This window comes from Lissotriton vulgaris, chromosome 5 (assembly GCF_964263255.1).
Source record: "Lissotriton vulgaris chromosome 5, aLisVul1.2, whole genome shotgun sequence".
NCBI classification, from domain to species: Eukaryota; Metazoa; Chordata; class Amphibia; order Caudata; family Salamandridae; genus Lissotriton; species Lissotriton vulgaris.
The window spans coordinates 720,838,031-720,857,029 of record NC_141693.1 but is presented as its reverse complement, the minus strand read 5'-3'; the positions used below and the strand labels follow the sequence as shown (position 1 = coordinate 720,857,029).

The 18,999-nt window shown below is 43.9% G+C and overlaps 1 protein-coding gene across 1 annotated transcript in view; it reads right to left on the bottom strand.

The window, feature by feature from the left end:
* Nucleotides 1-18,999, bottom strand: part of LOC147711436 (hexokinase-1-like) — a 2,269,016-nt gene that overhangs the window by 620,608 nt on the left and 1,629,409 nt on the right. The window contains exon 11 of the mRNA XM_086919487.1: nt 563-711. Within this exon, the coding sequence (XP_086775613.1) occupies nt 563-711 (149 nt within the window). The remainder of the gene's footprint in view (nt 1-562; nt 712-18,999) is intronic.

The following is an 18,999-nucleotide window of genomic DNA, read 5'->3' as shown; positions in this document are numbered from 1 at the left end:
GTGCAACATATCTTTGATGCTGACCCTGCAATGTTCTGCAAACCAGGATTTGAGGTACTTTGTCCAGCAGATCTAACTGGGTCTGTGTAGCTGACCCAGGGTCCATCACTGATGGCTTGAACTTATGACCTTGTCCTGGTTCGGCGCGAGTAGATAACCAGTTAGCGCTTTGAGCTTGTTGGTGCCATTTTAACTTAAATCTTTTAACTTGCATATCTCCGGTTCTACTATTGGATTTTTGACATTTTGGCCTTGTTTTATTTATTAGAAATAACTCTTATTTTTCTAATCTAGTGTGGGATCCTTTTTGTGTGATGTGTTCACTTTATTACTGTTTGAACTGTTGCACATATACTTTACACACTGCCTTTAAGTTAAGCCTGTCTGCTCTATGCCAATCTACCTGAAGGTTGAGCACAGGTTAATTTAGGGTTGGCTTGTGCCTCACCATGACTAGGATGCTGGTTGCTGCTTGACCAGGGCTCACATCCCAGTCATCAATCAACCCAATTTCTGATAGTACTGATGTAGTGTATAGTTAAAAATACAATATATTGTTTACCTCTTCTCCAGTCCCAACCATAATATCGGTAGGGATAGCATAAATCTTATTGTGCATTTCAACACTTCTTCTTTTGCCACTACGGATCTTGACAAGTAACACTCTAAAATTTGTTCCTCCAAGGTCAAGAGCTAGAAAGTCTCCATTTTCTGCAAAACACAAAGTAAACATTTAAACAAAATATAATTATAGAACAAAATAGTTGTTTATTTACAAAATGTACCTAGGTTTTTTCCATCATTCATACTATCAGATGCATTTTAAGCAGACACTGTTCCAAATTATAGCGGTAAAATTTGCTCTATTTTCATCTGTCATGAAAGCACTTATAACAGCAACTAAGCATGAAAATGATATTTTAACTTCTATGTTAACACATTGGCATTTTCAATTATTATAATACTGATTAACAAGAACAACACTGCACTGTTTTACTGTTTTTAGTGATAGTACTGGCTAGTTGTTTTCTAGGTTTGCAGGTTAAAAAAATACATCATAATACATAGCCTTGATCCTTTGCCATTGCACTGATAGATACCAATACAATTGGTTTTGAAAAGGTAATGTCCTTCTTAATGACTTTGTGAGCATGCATAATAGAAGTCTCTGGTATTATAACCTTTTTTCTTTCATCTTAGCAAGCAAGGCAATCACATGTGCATGCTGAGGACTGAAACCCAGAAAAGGTCTCAGGTTAGGTGGGGGGCACCATGCATAAAAGATTTTAAACTTTGATGCCTCTTTCCTGCTGATACTTGAAGACAAAGGCTGTGCACAGGTGTCATGCGATAGATAGGCAATGTGACAGAACAACTTTGAACCAGTCTAAGAACTGTACCAGGGGCCATTGAGTAGCCCTTGCGTTACTGCAGAGGCCTGTACAGGAGGGTGGTCTAGCGGCCCCGAACTTTGAAACTTACGACATAGCAACCCAACTACAATGGCTCGTGTGCAGTATAACCCTAAAACAACGACAGAGGGAGGCTCCCGGGCGGAATAGAGTCTCCCTGAATGACTGGTTGAGGCTGTTCCTCAGGGTGAATAGATCCACCGGGGAGGATCCTCAAGAACTCTGGGTAGAAATCTAATTCTGGAACCGCGGTCTGCAGAGGATGGGGTGCGGACTCCATACTCTCCAGACTTCCCCCTAGACATGTTGAGGGCTCTCCCACACGGAGGGAACTGGCGGGACCTGGAGGCATGGGTGGAGGCAGGAGTGACAACTACCTAGGCCACCTATACAGGGACTCAGGGATGTTGCCATATCAGAAGTTCCGAGAGGAGTTTGGACTACCGCAGGGACACCTTCTGCTGCATAGGGCACTAACGACAGTCATTCGTAGGCACTGGCGGATAGAGACCACAGAAACCCCCATCGCAACAAACTTGCTACTATATGGCCCTATCGGCAGGTACCATCGAAGCGGTGGCCTGTCTATATAGAGTACTATTAGCGGATGGACTTCAGCCACTAGAGAGGCTACGCCTTCAGTGAGAGGGAGTCCTGAGCACACATATCTCGATCAAAGACTGGGAAAACATACTAGATAGGACACCGAAAGTGTCCAGAAAAGCACACTTCAAATTGATCAACTATTATGTACTACATAGAGCATATTTAACCCCCGAACGCATAAGCAGATACTTCCAGATGGAGGACTCGGCATGCCCACGCTGCAGTATGCTCCAGGCGCACATACTACATATGTTCTGGGACTGCCCCCAACTACAGGAGTTTTGGTAACAAGTAATACAAACAGTGAGCAAAGTCATAGATAAGGAACTAACCTGCTCGCCGACCTGCTGCCTCTTGGGCTGGTTTCCCCACTCGGTCAAAGATAGAAATACTAATTTATTTATAAAGTTGTATTTAGCGCGAACATGACCCAAGAGGGTATCAGAGCGCTTTACAGAAGATCAAGGACAATAGAGAGGGACACAAGTAGGTCCAAACAAAAATCTGAATGAGCAAAATAAACGAGTACACAAGAGTATCAAAATATCAGAACACCACCAACACTATAGATGAGCATAAAAAAGCAATCACAAAAAAAGGGTGTTGAAAACTGCCAAAACGTTCAGGCAGGAAAAAGAATGCAGCCGCACTTACCAGGGCAGAAAGTCCGTAAGAGAAGGAGAAACAAAACAAAAGCGTGAGGAGGAAGCATCAAAGCATGGTCACAAGGGGGGAGTAGGTACATTACAATTTCAGAAAGTATGCCTAAGTGGTGCTTTCACTACTTTTTTGAAAGCCATTGTTGAGGGATTCAGTCTGGTTTCCGGAGGCAAGGCGTTCCAGATTCTCTAATAAATTCCAGGATTTGGCTTATATCTTGGCGAAGCGAGAGAAAACCAGGAATTGGAAGATGAAGGGAGGGCGCAGGGAACTCCTGAAATGGGCAAGTTGTGAGGAGCGAATACTGATGCGAGAGTCCAAGAGAAGGCTACGGCGCATAGAAATAGCTAGAGCTTGGGAGTTATTAATACACACCCTAGCATACCCAGAACTAGAACCCTCAGAACAAGACGGGGAGACCACATAAGGAAAACATCCATGACATAGCCACAAAAAAATAAACAATATATGCACAATTGTCAACTGACACGACACTACCGACTATTCTACAAACAATAGACTTGCCTTCCCTTCGCGCACAGCTAGACTACCGATAACATACACAGATACAACACCTTGTATGAGATCTAATGAAGAGTTGACTCGGGGATGGGATGGGGTGGTGGCAGTTAGATACTGTTATAGTTCCTGTACCACTTGGAAACTCAGATTGAGTGCATAACTAACAATTGTTAAGAATGTGGAAAAGACAACATCAAGTAGCACAAGCTGATTTATTGCAATGTAATTGCTTGAGAAAACCAATAAAATCTGTTAAACAAGCATTTGCAATGCAATAGGTCTCGCATTAGAAAGTTTTGAGCTATTGGTCTTGTAAATAACAATATTTCTAACTAAGTTGTTTGTTTAAAAAAATAGGAAAGTTTATAGGTTTGTCATTTAAAATGTGACACTGAGCATTTGTAATGTACTTTCTTGTAATATAGAAACAATATATTTGAACTAGTGATGATGTTGTGGTGCTGAGTGATGTGGTGAGTGGTGATGTGGTGGTATTGAGTAGTGTTGTAGTGATGTTGAGTCATGTTGTGGCAGTGCTGTGGCTGTACTGTGGTAGTACTGTGCTAGTGCTGAAGTACTGCAGTAGTGATGCGCAGTTGTGTTGTCTTGGTGCAGTGGCGGCCTTGAAGGATAGTGTAGTGGTGCTGTGAGTAAGGCTGACGTAAACGTTTTTTTTTGTATTGCGAGTGCAGTAAAGCGTGCATCGCCTGCTTGCTTATGAATGTTAGAGGCACATAATAGAAGCTTCACTGACACTCTGCCAAACACTAGATGAGTAACGTTGCTGTAAAAACTCTTATTTAGATTGCGAGTACAGCAAAGGGTGCATATCTTATTGAAACTTGTAATTTTTTTAAAACTGCATTGTCATAAAAGGTTTCAGATGCGTGTGCTTGCTCATAAATGTTAGAGGCACGTAATAGAAGCTGCACTGACACTTTGTCAAAGACCACATGAGTAAAAGTGCTGTAAAAGTGTCCATTTAGATTGCGAGTACAGGAGAAAAACTAACTAATAAACTTGTTTCTTCAGCTAAACAAACGCGTTTTAAAACAATGCATGCACGTGCTTTTACTTCGGCAAACACCAGATGAGTAAAAGCGCTGTAAAAACATTTATGTAGATTGCGAGTACAGAGAAAAAAGTAACTAATATACCGGTTTTCTTCAACTAAACAAACGTGCTTTAAATCAATGCATGCGCGTGCTTTTTGCCGGAAACTGTCATAGGGCGGGACTTCCGTTCTGTAATAGAAGCTTGCGCTCATGGAATGCTAAGCTAAAGAAGCAGCCGTGATACAGAAGTCTAATGGTCGAGAGTTAGTTCAGTGGCTGCGGCTTAAGTGTAAATGTGAACATATGAGGTGAGTATTGCTTGAAGGCAAGGCGGGCGTTTGTGATTTATTGCGCTGGTGTGTTTTTGGCGTAGGAAGTATGTTCTGTGCACTGGTATATGCATAGGAAAAGGGCGCGTGTTTGCTCCTATGTGTGAAGGCTATGTGTATGCAGGCGCGTGTGAAAGCTAGCAGTTTAAGAGTGTTAGAGCGCTTTATAATAGGAACAGCAACAATACATGAAGAAATATTTCCTATTCCAAAATGAGCAAATTACAAGACCAAGCGGTAAGTTCCATTTTAAAAAGCGACAACAGCGAGCAACAAAAATACAGTGTGGTCTGTGCATTCGTATGTGCAGAGGAGAAAGGCGTGTGTTTGCTTTTATGCGTGAAGAATTGTACTTGTACCTCGAAATGCAATTCTAGATGGAATTATTGTAACTGACTGCACTTTAATTTAGAGGCACGCATAATAATGAGTAGAATTTTCATTCAGAGACGCACATTGTACGAAAGCTGTACAAAATGGCGGCTTTAAGTTTAGTTGTGCGCGAATGTTCAGATAGCTGTTCTGGACACGCAGCTAACACTAGAAAGCGATAAAAGAGCATTTCAGCAAGGAATAGGCGTTACAGTAAGTAACGAAATGCGCTTTCAAAGCAAAGAGTAAATGGCGTGTTTTTACTTTTTTATGCATACAGTTAATTATGACTAAAGTGTCAGAAGGCCACTAGTGTCTTAGTAAGGGAACAGCAAAAAATATTTTACCTAGCGGTACTTTCGTGTAGACGTACAGATTGTACGAACGCTGTATAAAATGGCGGCTTTACTTTTCTATGTGTAAAGTTAATTATAACTGAAGTGTTCGAAGGCTGATACTGTCTTAGTTACTGTTAATATACAATACAACCCATATAAGTATTTTAACTAGCGGTACTTTAGTGTAGACGTACAGATTGCACAAACGCTGTATAAAATCGCGGCTTTATTTTTTTATGCGTAAAGTTAATTATAACAGAAGTGTTCGAAGGTTGTTAGTGTCTTAGCTTTCTTGCATGAAAGTGCAAGTATTCATATAGTTTTGCCGTCTGCTATAAATTTACAATGCAATCTTAATATAATTATTGAAAGTAGCAGAACTTCAATTTAGAGGCTCAGATTGTACGAAAGCTGTACAAAATGGCGAGTTTAAGTTTAGTTGTGCGTGAATGTTCAGATAGCTGTTCTGGACACGCAGCTAACATTAGAAAACGATAAAGGAGCATTTCAGCAAGGAATATGTGTTACAGTAAATAACGAAGTGCGTTTCTAAAGCAAAGAGTAAACGGCGTCTTTACTGTTTTATGCATAAAGTTAAATGTGACGAAAGTGGCCGAAGGCCGTTAGTGTCTTAGTAAAGTGCATGTCTAAAAAACGACAATAGCAAGCAAATAAAATAGTGTGTTTTGTGCGCTCATATGTGTAGAGAAAAAGGGCGCATGCATACTTCCATGTGTGAGGGTTATGTGTATGCATGCTTGTGTTAAGGCTAGCGAGAATGTTTGCGCGTGTGAAGGCTAGCGCCTTGAGGATGTTAGGGCGCTTTAGAATAGGAACAGCAACAATATGTAAAGAGACATTTTCTATTAGTGTATTAGTGATTCAGCATGAAATTGCAAGCGCACATATAGTTTTGTCGTCTACATGAAATTTACAATGCGATCTGAATATAATTATTTTAAGTATTGGAACTGTAATTCAGAGGCGCAGATTGTACGAAAACTTGTATTTTCCCGCTTTTATTAGCATTAAATCACTGCGTACACGCTGAAATAGCATTAGCTGCATTAGCAGTCGCAATGTTACCGCGTTTATTACCATGAAATCACTGCGCGTACACGCTGACATAGCATTAGCCGTCGCAAGCTCTTTTTTATTTACTAAGCAGACATGCCGCCGCCAACGTGCCTTTTCAAGTACTTCTGGCACTTTTAGCACAGCTCCGAGGAAGCAAATCACAGTGTCACACCTGATAGTCAGTGCACGACCTAATTGCATTGTCTGTGGTGTAACGCCTCAATCCTCCTCACCTAGTGAAGTCAAACACGACTCACCCCGTCCCTATCGACATTTAAAAAGAAAACCTGCAATTCCCACTCCATATCAAACAACGCTCCCCACGCCATGTACAGCGTTTCCCACCACGCTATGTTTTTTTTATTATAACAAATACAGACATCATAGCGCGCCTGCCTACTTGTACGCATTGAACCCGCAAAACGCATTTAGCCCGTAAAACTGAACAAATATACTGTGCTCCCCACGCCATGTACATCGTTTCCCACCACGCTATTTTTTTGTATGAAAAAAAAAAAAAGACATTACGAGCTTAGCGCGCAACCACCCTGGTAACCATGTTTTTTCAAAACGTTGGTATGTATGAAAGATATGTATGTTCGTAAGGTATAACGTACGCAACCATGCTGTACGCCGCCGAAATTTAAATGTACACACCTTTGTTAACCAGGAGGTTAAACTCTAAACTTTACTTTTTTAAATCTGTGCAACTCTTAGATTAAAGTCCTGAGTAAATGTTGTATTTGATTTAGCTCAGGCGAAAGAGTCAAGCCTGAATTTATTGGGCCTTTGGCTTCCATTTTGTTTCAGACGTGTAACCCGGTGCCCCACTGCTCGTGGGCATGTCTCTGGCGCGGGGAGAGGGGCACAGGTCTACTTATACTCCAGTTCAGAACCGCAGCACACCCTCCACGTAATACAAGCACCGAAGAGGCGTTCAGGTGGGGGTGCAGGATCTGGAAAGTTCTCCAGAGTCGCGAGTCGTTGTGCTCGCACCCCACCTCCTCCCCCCAACCACACAGACCTTGTAAATAGAACTTCTCCATGTAAGTAAGCTTCGCACGCTTTAGAGGAAGGCGGAAGTAGTTCCAAAAAATAATAACCTTTCATGACTTTTATCATGTGCATAAACGCACACAGCCCAAGTGCACGTGTAATCGGCCTACTACACCTAGCCGGTTCAGGTGCTAAACGTATCACAGCCTCTCACGTGCTTCTTTGATATTTACGAGTCTCCGCAGAATTTAGGGGCATCTGCAGTGGATTCACTGTTATTTATTTTTACTTTCTTAACTTCAATGCGTTTTTTTTAGGGAAAAAGGTGAAGTAAACCTAGAGCAATTCGTCATGCTTGCCTGTTGTTATCTATGGACAGGGAATCTGTAAGGTATGCAGATTGCCATATGGAATGTGTGTCTGTTTCTTTTCGTATCGGCACACACACATCTAAGGCTAGGTGCATATGCCGAGGGGATCGATGTAATGTATAAGAATACATGTTTGTGTGCAGTTGTGAACACGCACAGGCATAAGTATCTATATAATGAGAGGTGTGTAATTGAATGTTGGTATATACTGAGATTGGGAAAGCTAGCATTAAACAAAAATAAGATGCACAGAAAACTGTCACACACTTTTGTCCCTATATACCGAGAAGAGCTAGACGAGATGATATATAGGTGTTGTTTTAATTATGTAAGTGTGTGTGTGTGGATATATATATATATATCTATAGATGATATGTTTGGGAGTTTTATTGCACAAAATGCAGTGGTATAAAAACCCATATATCAAAGAGAACTATGAAAACCACCCCACAGAGCTTTAACTTTATCAGGACTTCTAGGGTTATCCTGCATTGGGACTAAATCATGCAGCAAGATTACTAAATTATGCAGAGCAAAATTAAAATTATGCAGCACATTTACTGGCAATATTATTTTCATTCGTTTGTGCTGGACATACTAAATGTACTCCGTACACACTTTTAGCTGCTCTGAATAACACAGCCTTTTCAAGGGGACTGCTATAAAATCAACATGGAATATTAGATACATAATGGGGGCAACACCTGTAATGTGGGTGGATTGCCATCCTGACATTTACAAACAATGAGGCTATATATATATATATATATATATATATATATATATATATATATATATATATATATAATTATAGTCTGGCACACACAATTATGGATAGTGGCTAGGTAAAGACAGCAGTTTACACAGGTATATATGCATCAAAGTTTGCCCACATACCCAGAAGCACCGAAATATACTCTTACACCAGCCCCATGCTCACACACAGAAAAAGAAAACAGACTATCTCCGTTTTTTTTATTTCATGATTAATGGGGTTGGCGTATTGATCGATTGTAACGTAAAGTGCACGTAAAAGCTTGCAGACACACATGGTTTCAGAACGCCCATTTTGCAGTTTAAAAATAAGCCTGCTTTTTGGAAAACGACAATTTACTGCAGGGAAGGTGTGGCGGTTTTATGGGAGACGTGGGAACTTCTGTGTCAGCCCTGGGGGTTGTTCAGAGTTTAGAGTCAAACAAACGCGTTGCTTCAGATGGTTACCAAACAGAAAACAAGACAATTACACACCAAATGTCCCGTGTGTCGCCAATATGCTCGAGTGTAAGGGGTGGGGGTTTTGGTGAGGTGGGGGAAGCAGGAGGGCGGCTGGGAAGCGCTTTGCAGATTCTCCGAGCGTGTTAGGTGAACTGGCAGATTTATGATGGTCATTGGAAGCAGGGGCTTTAAATCACTAAACCACGCCGTTTTTTTTCTCACTGTATAAACGTAGGTTTTGTCTCTCAAAAGAAAGTGGCTTTGAAGCCCCCCCTGGAAGCCTGCGCGAGCCTACTTGCTTCAAGTCCCCAGATCGGGCTATTTAGCAGTACCAGACCCATTGACGCCTGCACCTTGAAAGTGAAACTGACTATGAAGCAAACACCCGATTCACGTGGGAAAAAAAAAAAAAAAATGAAACTAACTTTGTCAAGCCACACACGTTAGATGCAGTCAAGGCGCGCTCACGAGGTCAATTCTCCACCAGGAGAAGCTCGTGACAGTCTGTCTCCAGCAGCAGAAGCTCGTAACAGTCTGCTGTCCACATTCCCTAGAAAGTGGCAACATAAGTTGTCTCGCATAGACAGCAAAAGCTTCGCTTTTGCTTTCGTCTAGGCGAGACCTAAAAAACTGTGCATGGGGAATACACAAACCTTGTCTACAAATATGGTACAAGAAGCGGATTGACAACCCAAAGCAATGTGGAGACGTTTTCACTAATCAGGGTAGACAACACCTCTCAGGGTGTTGGTGAATCTTTTGGGATCCAGAGCTGGTGTCCTCGACAGCCCGTTTCCCAGTCAAATGAAGGAGCATCACCTGAGAAGTCTGAAGCTTTCTGTTGGAGGTGATGAGGATCTGCTTCGGATGAGGAGCCTGAATTGCTGCTGGGAGAGGGGTACTGGAAGAGTATGTGCTAAGACCACACCTTTGCCCGAGAACTGCTGCAATTTGTGGAGCTCTGCGCTTCTTGGGCCGCCGAAACACCATATGAAGCCAGCAGCTGCCTGATAGGACAGTCTCTCGCCTGGGCCTGTTGGATCTCATTCTCCGGCTGTAGCTCCTTCTCTCTTTAAACCCAAAATGCAATCACATTCCTCAAGGGCTTACAGCTGTCTTTTAAGGTGACTCCGCCGCTAGTCCACTTTAGGTTTTTGTTCTCTTCTTTTCTGTTTCCATCATGGCTGTTCCTCTCTTTGCTCCTTTTTGACTTTCCAAATCCATTATGTTTCCATTCATGCACTCTTTGATGTAATTTCCTTTTATTATGTTATGTGACTTTGGAAAGAGTGTCTAATAACCTGTGACGGTATACAGGCACAGAAACGTGCTGTTCTTTTACTATCAAAAGTCCTCAGTCTGCTTGGAGGGTGTGTCACAACAAAGCTGTGCTCCTTTGCTTGCTTTCACGCTACCTCCTCTTGTTGATCCTGACTCGACGCTCCTGAAGAATTCTGCTATTTGACTGTGGATTCCTGTTTTTCTTCAATCCTTTGAAGTCTTCCTCCAGCAAGGAGTTATTTTATGCCTTTGGATTTTAATTCTTGAGAACTCAGCAGCTTCTTGAGGGCACTTGCCTACCACATATTCCAATGTGTGGTAACATCATGGCTTCAGGACATTGTCACCTTTACATCGAGCAACGGAAGACCCAGACCGAATCACAGGTAAGCATCCATGTTCTGATGCAAAAAGACTTCTGACTGTTTCCGGTATGGATCCTGGTGTAAAATTGGCTGCAGTCAACACACCCTGGAACCAGTTAAGGACAGAGAATGCTGCCTTTTGCCAAGCAATCCATTCCAAGTCTTAAGACCTTCCTGCCATCCGTCCTTCAACTTCTAAGTATTCTGGACATCCCTCGAGATTAAAAGAGTTTTGAATGGACTGGTAGTTTATTTTGCCTTTTGACCAGGACACTTTTTCTCTGACAGATCTCAAGTGGGGAATCTGATTGGTTCCTTTATCGGTCCAGCTTAGGCTTGGGCAAGTTTCTGAGTTGTCACCAAAGGCCCTTGTCTGAATAATTACACACATTTCTTGCCAAGATGTTGTTTGTGAGACCTGACCGTGAAGCATCCGCACACAGGACACCGTGTTTGGGCTATCCCAGGTAAATTCCAATGTACTGCCCATTGTACACAATTTTGTGAGCTTGCTGCTGAAACCACCTAAGTGGAATGTACTCAGATGACCTTATTATGAAGATGGTTAAAAGAGTTAAATGGTGAGTTAACATGACATTTCTCATTTGTTGAACTCCTGGATCGAGTTCTCCAGATTGAACACAGACTTAAAGATCGGAGAATGGAAAAATAGAGAAAACCCAGTATCACTTTTATTTCTCCTGCATGAGGTATTAGATATATTAAGCAAACTACTAAGCCTACTAATCCTTCACCTGATGCGCTTGACAAACCAATACAGCTTGGGATCGCTAGAGGCCTATGTCTAATGCGAAAAGGAATCAAAGTATTAATGGAGGCTTGTGTCTCTGTTGTGCAAGCCCAGTTCACCTGCTGCAAGACTGTACTGTTCAACCTTCCAGGCCACAGAGGAAATGGGAGATTCTGTCCTTCGAACAGGAGAATGGAGCAGACAATTCTACTATGCCTAAAGTTTTCAGCTCCTGTTCACGCTAATTTGTATTAGGGTTCAAGCTTTAATCCCATCCTGGCCAGTCTGTCTGTTTTCGGTCCTTCCAGATTCTGGGGCATCCAGCTTGTGCATGAATTAGAGTTGTGCCCAGAGACTCCAAATTTCGACCGGGAGGAAGTCATCTCCCAATTATGTACAAACAAGTGACGGTTCTCCTTTGACTTCGGGTCATGTGACCTCCATCTTTCTTTTGTTCTTAATGTCTTTAGGCAATGATTAGAAGATGGTTTCTTTTCTGTTTGTTCAAAAAATATTTTTATTGACTTTTATACATACATATGCAACAGAAAAAAACAACCCCAACTGTAAGAGGCATGCTGTCCAGGAGATTCAGAGTGGTTACCAAACCCCCTCCCTTGAGCCCGAGCTGGACTGTGAAATTCCAACACACCCTTGCATAGTGTGATGCCACCTCTCACGTCTTCCCCACCCACAGTGCTCCTCTCATTTTCCCCTGTCTTGCTGCCTTTCAGCTCCTCTTGGCCCAACTTACATGACCTCTCTTGCTCCAGGGGCCCCATAGCTCGTCAAATTTATGTGAGCATCCTCTTGCTTGGTATAACACCATTTCTTTTCTCATTCACTAGTCCATGTTGTCCTCCCATTCTAGTATGGTCGAAAGCGTCTTCATCCTTTAATAATTGACCAAGTCTCTTAATGCCACAATCAGGGCTACAGTACTAAAAAGAAGAGCATAGCGTTCAAGGGATATCCCTCCCCTTATACACAGGGACATCAATTGTGGGGGAAGCGTCACTTTTAGGTCTAGCACCTCTGCAATTCTGTCCCACACGTGCTCCCAATACTCTCTGGCTTGTGGATGAAAGTGCCCCTACTATGGAAATTCCGCAGGCCTTGGTCAGTGGCAATCTTCCCCATTCAGAATAACTGGGTCCTGGTGTAATATGGCCTATGGAATAGTTTTAGTTGGCCTAGCCGTGTATCGAACTGCCATCCAACCCCCAGTTATTGTCCTCAATTCTGTCTAAATATTCCACTCATTTCTCTCTCAAAGTATCTATCAATGAAAGTGTTGCTAGAATATGAATTGGTTTAATTAGATACAGCGGGAGGGAAATCAGGTAACAGAGTCGGGGTCTGAAGACTGTCTCAAAGCAATTTTTGTCCAATTTGGAGGAGCACCGCTTTGTAAATCAATCCAATCCAAGTGGAAAACCATATGATTCTCATAGTGTCTTCACATACAGACACTGAGTCTTGGTATAAATGTTCAATGGTTGTTTAATGTTCCTTTTTGAAAAGAAACCAGCCAACGCGTTTTGTTCTGAAAACAGAACTTCTTCAGGGTGAAATAGTTGTTCCAAAGCATGGTATTATCCAATCACATAAAAGGGGAAGGCCGTTATATCCTTGTAAATCTTTTGTTCTTCTTATTCAGAAACCCTCAGACAGAGCTCTAAATCAAGGAAGCATTTGCTTAGCTCAAATATTAATTATTTATTATTTCATTGGGTCGCAAGTGTGTCTTATCCCAGTGTACTTCGATGTAATTATTTATTTAGGTACAACGATCTTAAAATACGAGTCCGTCCTGTTTAAAGCGATATATATATATTTTCGTATTTCGCAGTTCCATGCAATAGATATTATCTTGGTAGTCACCTAAAGTGTTGATCACGATGCATCAACGACACGGTGTTTTGCGATTTCAAAGAACCGCCGTCCCTTCTAGCTAGATTGGATAATACCGTGCTTTGGAACAACTATTTCGCCCTGAAGAAGTTCTGTTTTCAGAACGAAACGCGTTGGCTGTTTTTTTTCCAAAAAGGAACATTAAACAACCATTGAAAATGTATACCAAGACTCAGCGTCTGTATGTGAAGACACTATGAGAATCTTATAGTTTTCCACTTGGATTGGATTGATTTACAAAGCGGTGCTCCTCCAAATTGGACAAAAATTGACATTTTATCCCAGGTTTGGGCGATGCTCTTAGGACAGAGAGCATTTGGAAATAGCACGCAAAAGGGTTAAGATTAATGTGACTGGTGAACATAGGATTGGTGCCTTTCTTTTCATTGACAGGTTCACTGTCCAAAGCGTTGTTGTATAAACTGTCTCAAAGCACATTGGTTTAGGGCGACATTTTATAGATAACGTGAAGCATCTTAAAATGATTTATGCATTCCTTTGGAGACTGAATTTTGGGCCGAGTCATAGTGCCATAAATCTGGGTGTTTGATAAGAAGAGCGGGTGGGCCCCGACCTTGAATGGACACAATGCAGGCCCAGTGGGTATGTGTCCAGATCTCCGCCCTGGGGAGCGTGTCATCACTGTGTGTAATTTGTATGCCGTGTTCAGATTGGCTCTGTGTTCCTACCTTAGTGTGGCATCTGACTTTATGGTGTTTTGGGGAATGCGAGACCCTCTGGCCAAATGGGTTTTATTGGACCAATCTCCTGAGGCCATTGTGGTGTTGCTGCCTATCTGTGGGATCGATCTGAGTTTTCCTGTTTGTGCATTTGTCTAAGGGTTATGGGTCCTCACCCACCTGTGATCAGTCAATCAGTTGCTTCAGGTCTGTCAATCAGTTGATTCAGGCATAGGTCTCAGGGCCTGCCTAATCACATATTTCTGACTCAGGGTTGAGGGGGAGGTCACATCTGGAAAATTCAACAACAGAGATGCAAGTTCGTTATTATACCTACATATATCATGGTGTACATGGACATCATAGTTTTCAATATTAACAAAAGACTGCTCTGAAGGAGAGTGGAGAAAATACAAGATATTGCGTAACTTGTCAGGGGGGCAGCTCAACACCCTTTACTCTAGTGAGGATTCCTCCGCTATCTCCGCCCTGAGTCTCACATTCCCCAAGATATGTTTCAGTAGTTGGTAACATAGGAAATGACTTCCTGTTAATTCTCTGACATCACAGTTATTCAGAGATATCCGTTACTAGGGCAGTTATTGACCTTCCGTATTGCAAGAACTTACTAGACTAGTCTCAAGCTACTATTGATCATATTTTTTTCATTCCTATGGCTTACCAGGAATTTTCTTATATCTTTCAGAAGTCTGGGTGTGTGTGTCGCCCTCCTCAAAGAGATTTTGATTCTGCCATTGAGACCCTGCCCGGAGTCATAATCACACTATAGTAAAATTTACTTACTATCCCAGCACATGAAACACGTTCTGAAGGAATATTTAGACGATATTCTTCAGAATGGTCTGATTGTGTGGCCTGCATCACCTGCTGGAGCTAAACTTTTCTTATTCCCTAAGAAGTCCAGAGCTGAGACCTTACATTGATTATTTCGTGTTAAATAATATCACCATTAAAGATGGTTACACGCTTCCATGCATCAAAAACATACTTAAGTCTGTCCGTGGAGCAATTATTTGACAAAGTTAGATCTCTGTTGAGCTTGCCATCTGCTCCAGATTAAGAAAGCTGATTAGTGGATTTATAGTTCGCACCAATTACAAACATCATTACTCCAAATAGATAGTAAAAACGTTCTCAAAGGAGCTATCTACCCTAGCCCCAAATTTAAAATACATACATAAAAGTACAAAAATTAAGGTGCAATAGATAAAGTGAACCTGTGCAGAATCTTACAACTAGCAGCAGTAGTTAAGGAGCACTTGTGCAACACTTACATTTAGCAGCAATGGTTAAAGTGCAATTGTGCAACATCTAACATTCTAAGCAATGAATTAGAATGGATAATTTCTCCTCGTCAGAACAGGCCCACACAAGCGAACAATTGATTTAGTATTGGGGTTATACCTGATTACTACAAACAATTAAAATCTTTTAAAACTTCGGTTTGAGGACCATTCACAGAACTTCAGGAACAATTTTATGGCACTGCAAATTTTCTTTAACATTTTTAAGATTGACAACAATGTCCTGAAAAAACAGTCATTAATATTCTAAACATGCAACTGATGTCTGGAGTCACACTCGGAAAGTAGCTTTTTTCCTGCGGTGAGGAATAACTTTACAAACTGTGAGGTCAGGTGAGGCGTATTCCCAGAGAGACAAGGTATTACAGCTTGTCGACATGTTCTCACCCCTAATTTGTTAAAGATATATTTTAATAAGGCTTGCCTCTCTTCGAACTGGGGTGGTGGAGTGAGCTAAAGAATAAGGGTGGATTAAACCCAGATCAGTTGACTGGGGGTGTGTGTTTGATTTGCTCAAACGCTCCGTCCATCACCCCCTTTGGTATCTCTTCTAACAGCTGAGGGCAAGTGGTTACTATATGCATGAATGATTCTTTATAAAAACCACATAACCTGGGGCATGACTTGGAGCTTCAAGATGGCGGTCACACTCTGAGAGTGCTCCAGACCCCTTCATCATCTGCTTCAGAATCCGCCACAATCAGCAATCAGTCACCCCGCTAACATAACAGAACATGTGTATTTGTAAAGCGCACGTTCAACCCAGCAACGGGGCATCTTGGCGCTGAAAATAACAGATGCATATTGTTACCCAACTCAATGGTACTAATTTAATCGACCTCAAATGGATGAAAGGCTGAGTGGACCCGACGGGTTTTGAACCTGTGACCATGAGGTCGAACACAGGCCGCTGCAGTAGATGCATTAGTCCACTGAGCCACCTGACCCGGCTAACCTGCTGCATGCATCCTACCACAACCTGTTGCCGGTCATTGGAGGACAAAAACAGTGTAGTTGGGAGCGGCGGCCGGCCTTGTATCCAAATTTCCGCACTTAAGATGGCGGCAACCACTCCATATGCTTTGCTGCCGTGGACTACGCCTGTACGCGGGGACTAATGAAGGAGGTGCCCCTGCAGCGGACTGGGGCCCCCTTCGGCGTTGCCAGCTGATGGGCTGAACACTGAGTGACTTATCCGCTGTTGGTGAGGTGCAGAGATGCGGCACGATCCGACTTGGCGCGACCGAGTTAGAAGAGCTTCGGCCTACTCTGTGGCGTTCCCTCCCCTCGGCTACAACTCCGGAGCTGGGGCACGAGCCGGGCTCCTGGCGACAGCACCTGGCTGCCTGGCTGCCGTGATCTGCTGCTATTTCAGACAGCGAGAGACCTGCAGTCTGGGTTCCCCCATACGCTGAGATCCTGAGGGACGGAACGGTCTCGAGCTCTGTGCTGAGCCGTCGGGGCCTGCGTGGGGTAATGGACCGCGGACGCCCTGTGGTTTTGAGGTCCCGCAGCCATGCGGAGGAGCGTCCTCCCCAAGCCTCCTGTGGGCTGGTGAGTGAGGGAACCGTGACGTGTGAGGAGGAAGAGGTCTGCCCTGAGCACATCCCTCAGGCAGGGAATAACTGCAGCCACGCCCCCACCGACCTGCAACCAGTCGGGCCCCCAGCGGGGGGTCTGAGTTGGGCGGATCGATTGTCTCTATCGGGCAACGGGAATCTCTGCAGAGGTTCCCACCCATTCCCTGATTATGGAAGCCCCGTCACACCTTAAATTGCTCCTGTGTCCTGCGGCCTAGAGGCCCACCAGCCAGAGAACAAACCTGCCTGTAGTCACTGCGCCCCTGAGCCTGGGCCCCCTGCCTACTTGAACAAGCCTCCTGGAGGTCTCCGCTGTCACTGGGGAGGTCGCTGGCACTGGTGTTACCTGGACCCTGGGCCTCAAATCCCTGTTGGGGAGTGACGTGCCGACCGGCTTCTTGGAATGGTCTGGGCCTGAGGGGAACGCGCCTGACGGGCGAGTGAGACGGGGCTGAGGGTTTGGCTGCCATTTCGGGCAGCGAGGGGCTCAAGGACTGCATCCCCCCTCTGCCTGATCCTGTGGGCAAAAGGCGGCCCAGTGAGACCTGTCGACTCGCCATCATACAAGAAGCGCCCGGTCCCTAGACCTTCTGCGGCCTGGTGGGTGTGGGTGACCACAACGTGCAGGGTTGATCTCACCCCCAGAGCAAACAATTCACACATACATCTGCTGCGCACCCTACACATGTGCGACTTGATTATATCTGTCACAAAGAGGTAATGCTATTGGGCGTCCTGTATCCCAGGATAGCATGGGTGACATCAGTCAGGAGGAGGTAATGTTAGTGGATGTCCTGTATCCCGGGGCAGCATATGTGAGAAGTTAGCCTGGCATAGGTTGTCCACTATTCTAGTGGGCACCTTGCACCAGTCTAAACGACCCTTATGATTGTGGTTGTAAAGTCAACCTTATAGATCAGCTATCCTAGTGGTAGCATGGACCAGCAGTCTTAGGTTAAAACTTCAGAGAGCATGTGAAGCCTGCTGTTTTACCAATTATAATCCCTTGATTACCAAATGAAAGAACACCACACAAGGTATATATCAAATATATATGTATTTATTACTAACACAACCCCTCTGAACTCTTTATGAGGTCAGAGATCGAGATACATTACAAGTTACTCATTAAGCATACTATAAGTTGCACAAATACAATTCTGCCCTAGGGGCCTCACAAACCATATACTAAGTAAGTGGTATAAGAGCCACTTCAGGAATAGTGAATAGGCCTAGAGCCTAGGAAATCGCTGGGGCTACACTGGACAACCAAGGGATTGGAAGTAGGAGGCCCACGGGAGACACGTGCAGTGTCTAAACACAGTCGTGAGTTACCATAGAGTTATAATGGGAACGTAAAAGTTACAAAGTAGTTATTAAGGACACTTCCGGATGGACTACGGTAAAACCCTTTTAAACTAGGACACTTCGAGAGTCAACACCCACGGGAGCACCAGAGTACTCGAGTCACCTCACCCAGGGAAGCCGGGTGCGTAGGTGTCTGTTCGTGTCGGGTTTCGTCCCGGTTTCCTATGGAGAGCTGCAAAGAAGTGCTGCAGGCGACCAGGAGAAAAGTGTCCGGGTGGATCCACAGGTGGATCGAAGATGTGAAGAACCTGAAAGCAGAGGGGACAGAGTCTGGGTCACTAGCCAGTAACCAGGAAGGAACCAGGCGATGTCGAGTGTTTCAGGTGAAGAAGGTGAAGCTTGTCTCTGCAGCCACGAGAACCAGGAGGCGTCGATGACGACCAGGAGCTGGATTCGAGTTGTCCCATAAAGGATCTAGTTGACTGCGGTGTCGGTATCCGGATTGGACCCAACAAGCCTTGGCAACCGCAATCCACGCAGTAAGGGAAGAATGGCTTCAGTTCAGACCAGCAAGGTCTGGGGAGCTTCTCCTTTGCAGGGAAGCTGGGGTGAACCTGGAGCAACCAGGCCAGCAGTGTAGATTCAAAGAAAAGTCTACAGGCACCTAACTAGCCAACGGGCTAGCAACCGGGAAGATGCGTCGAGATGAAATGCAAGAGCAGGCCCCGCGCTGCACTCGTGGAGTGTGGAGGGCTGAGCTTCGGTGCAAATGGCGCTCGGGTTTGGGGCTTCCCAAACCCCAATGCACAACTTCGAGGGTGCCTCGGTCGTTGCACAGTTAG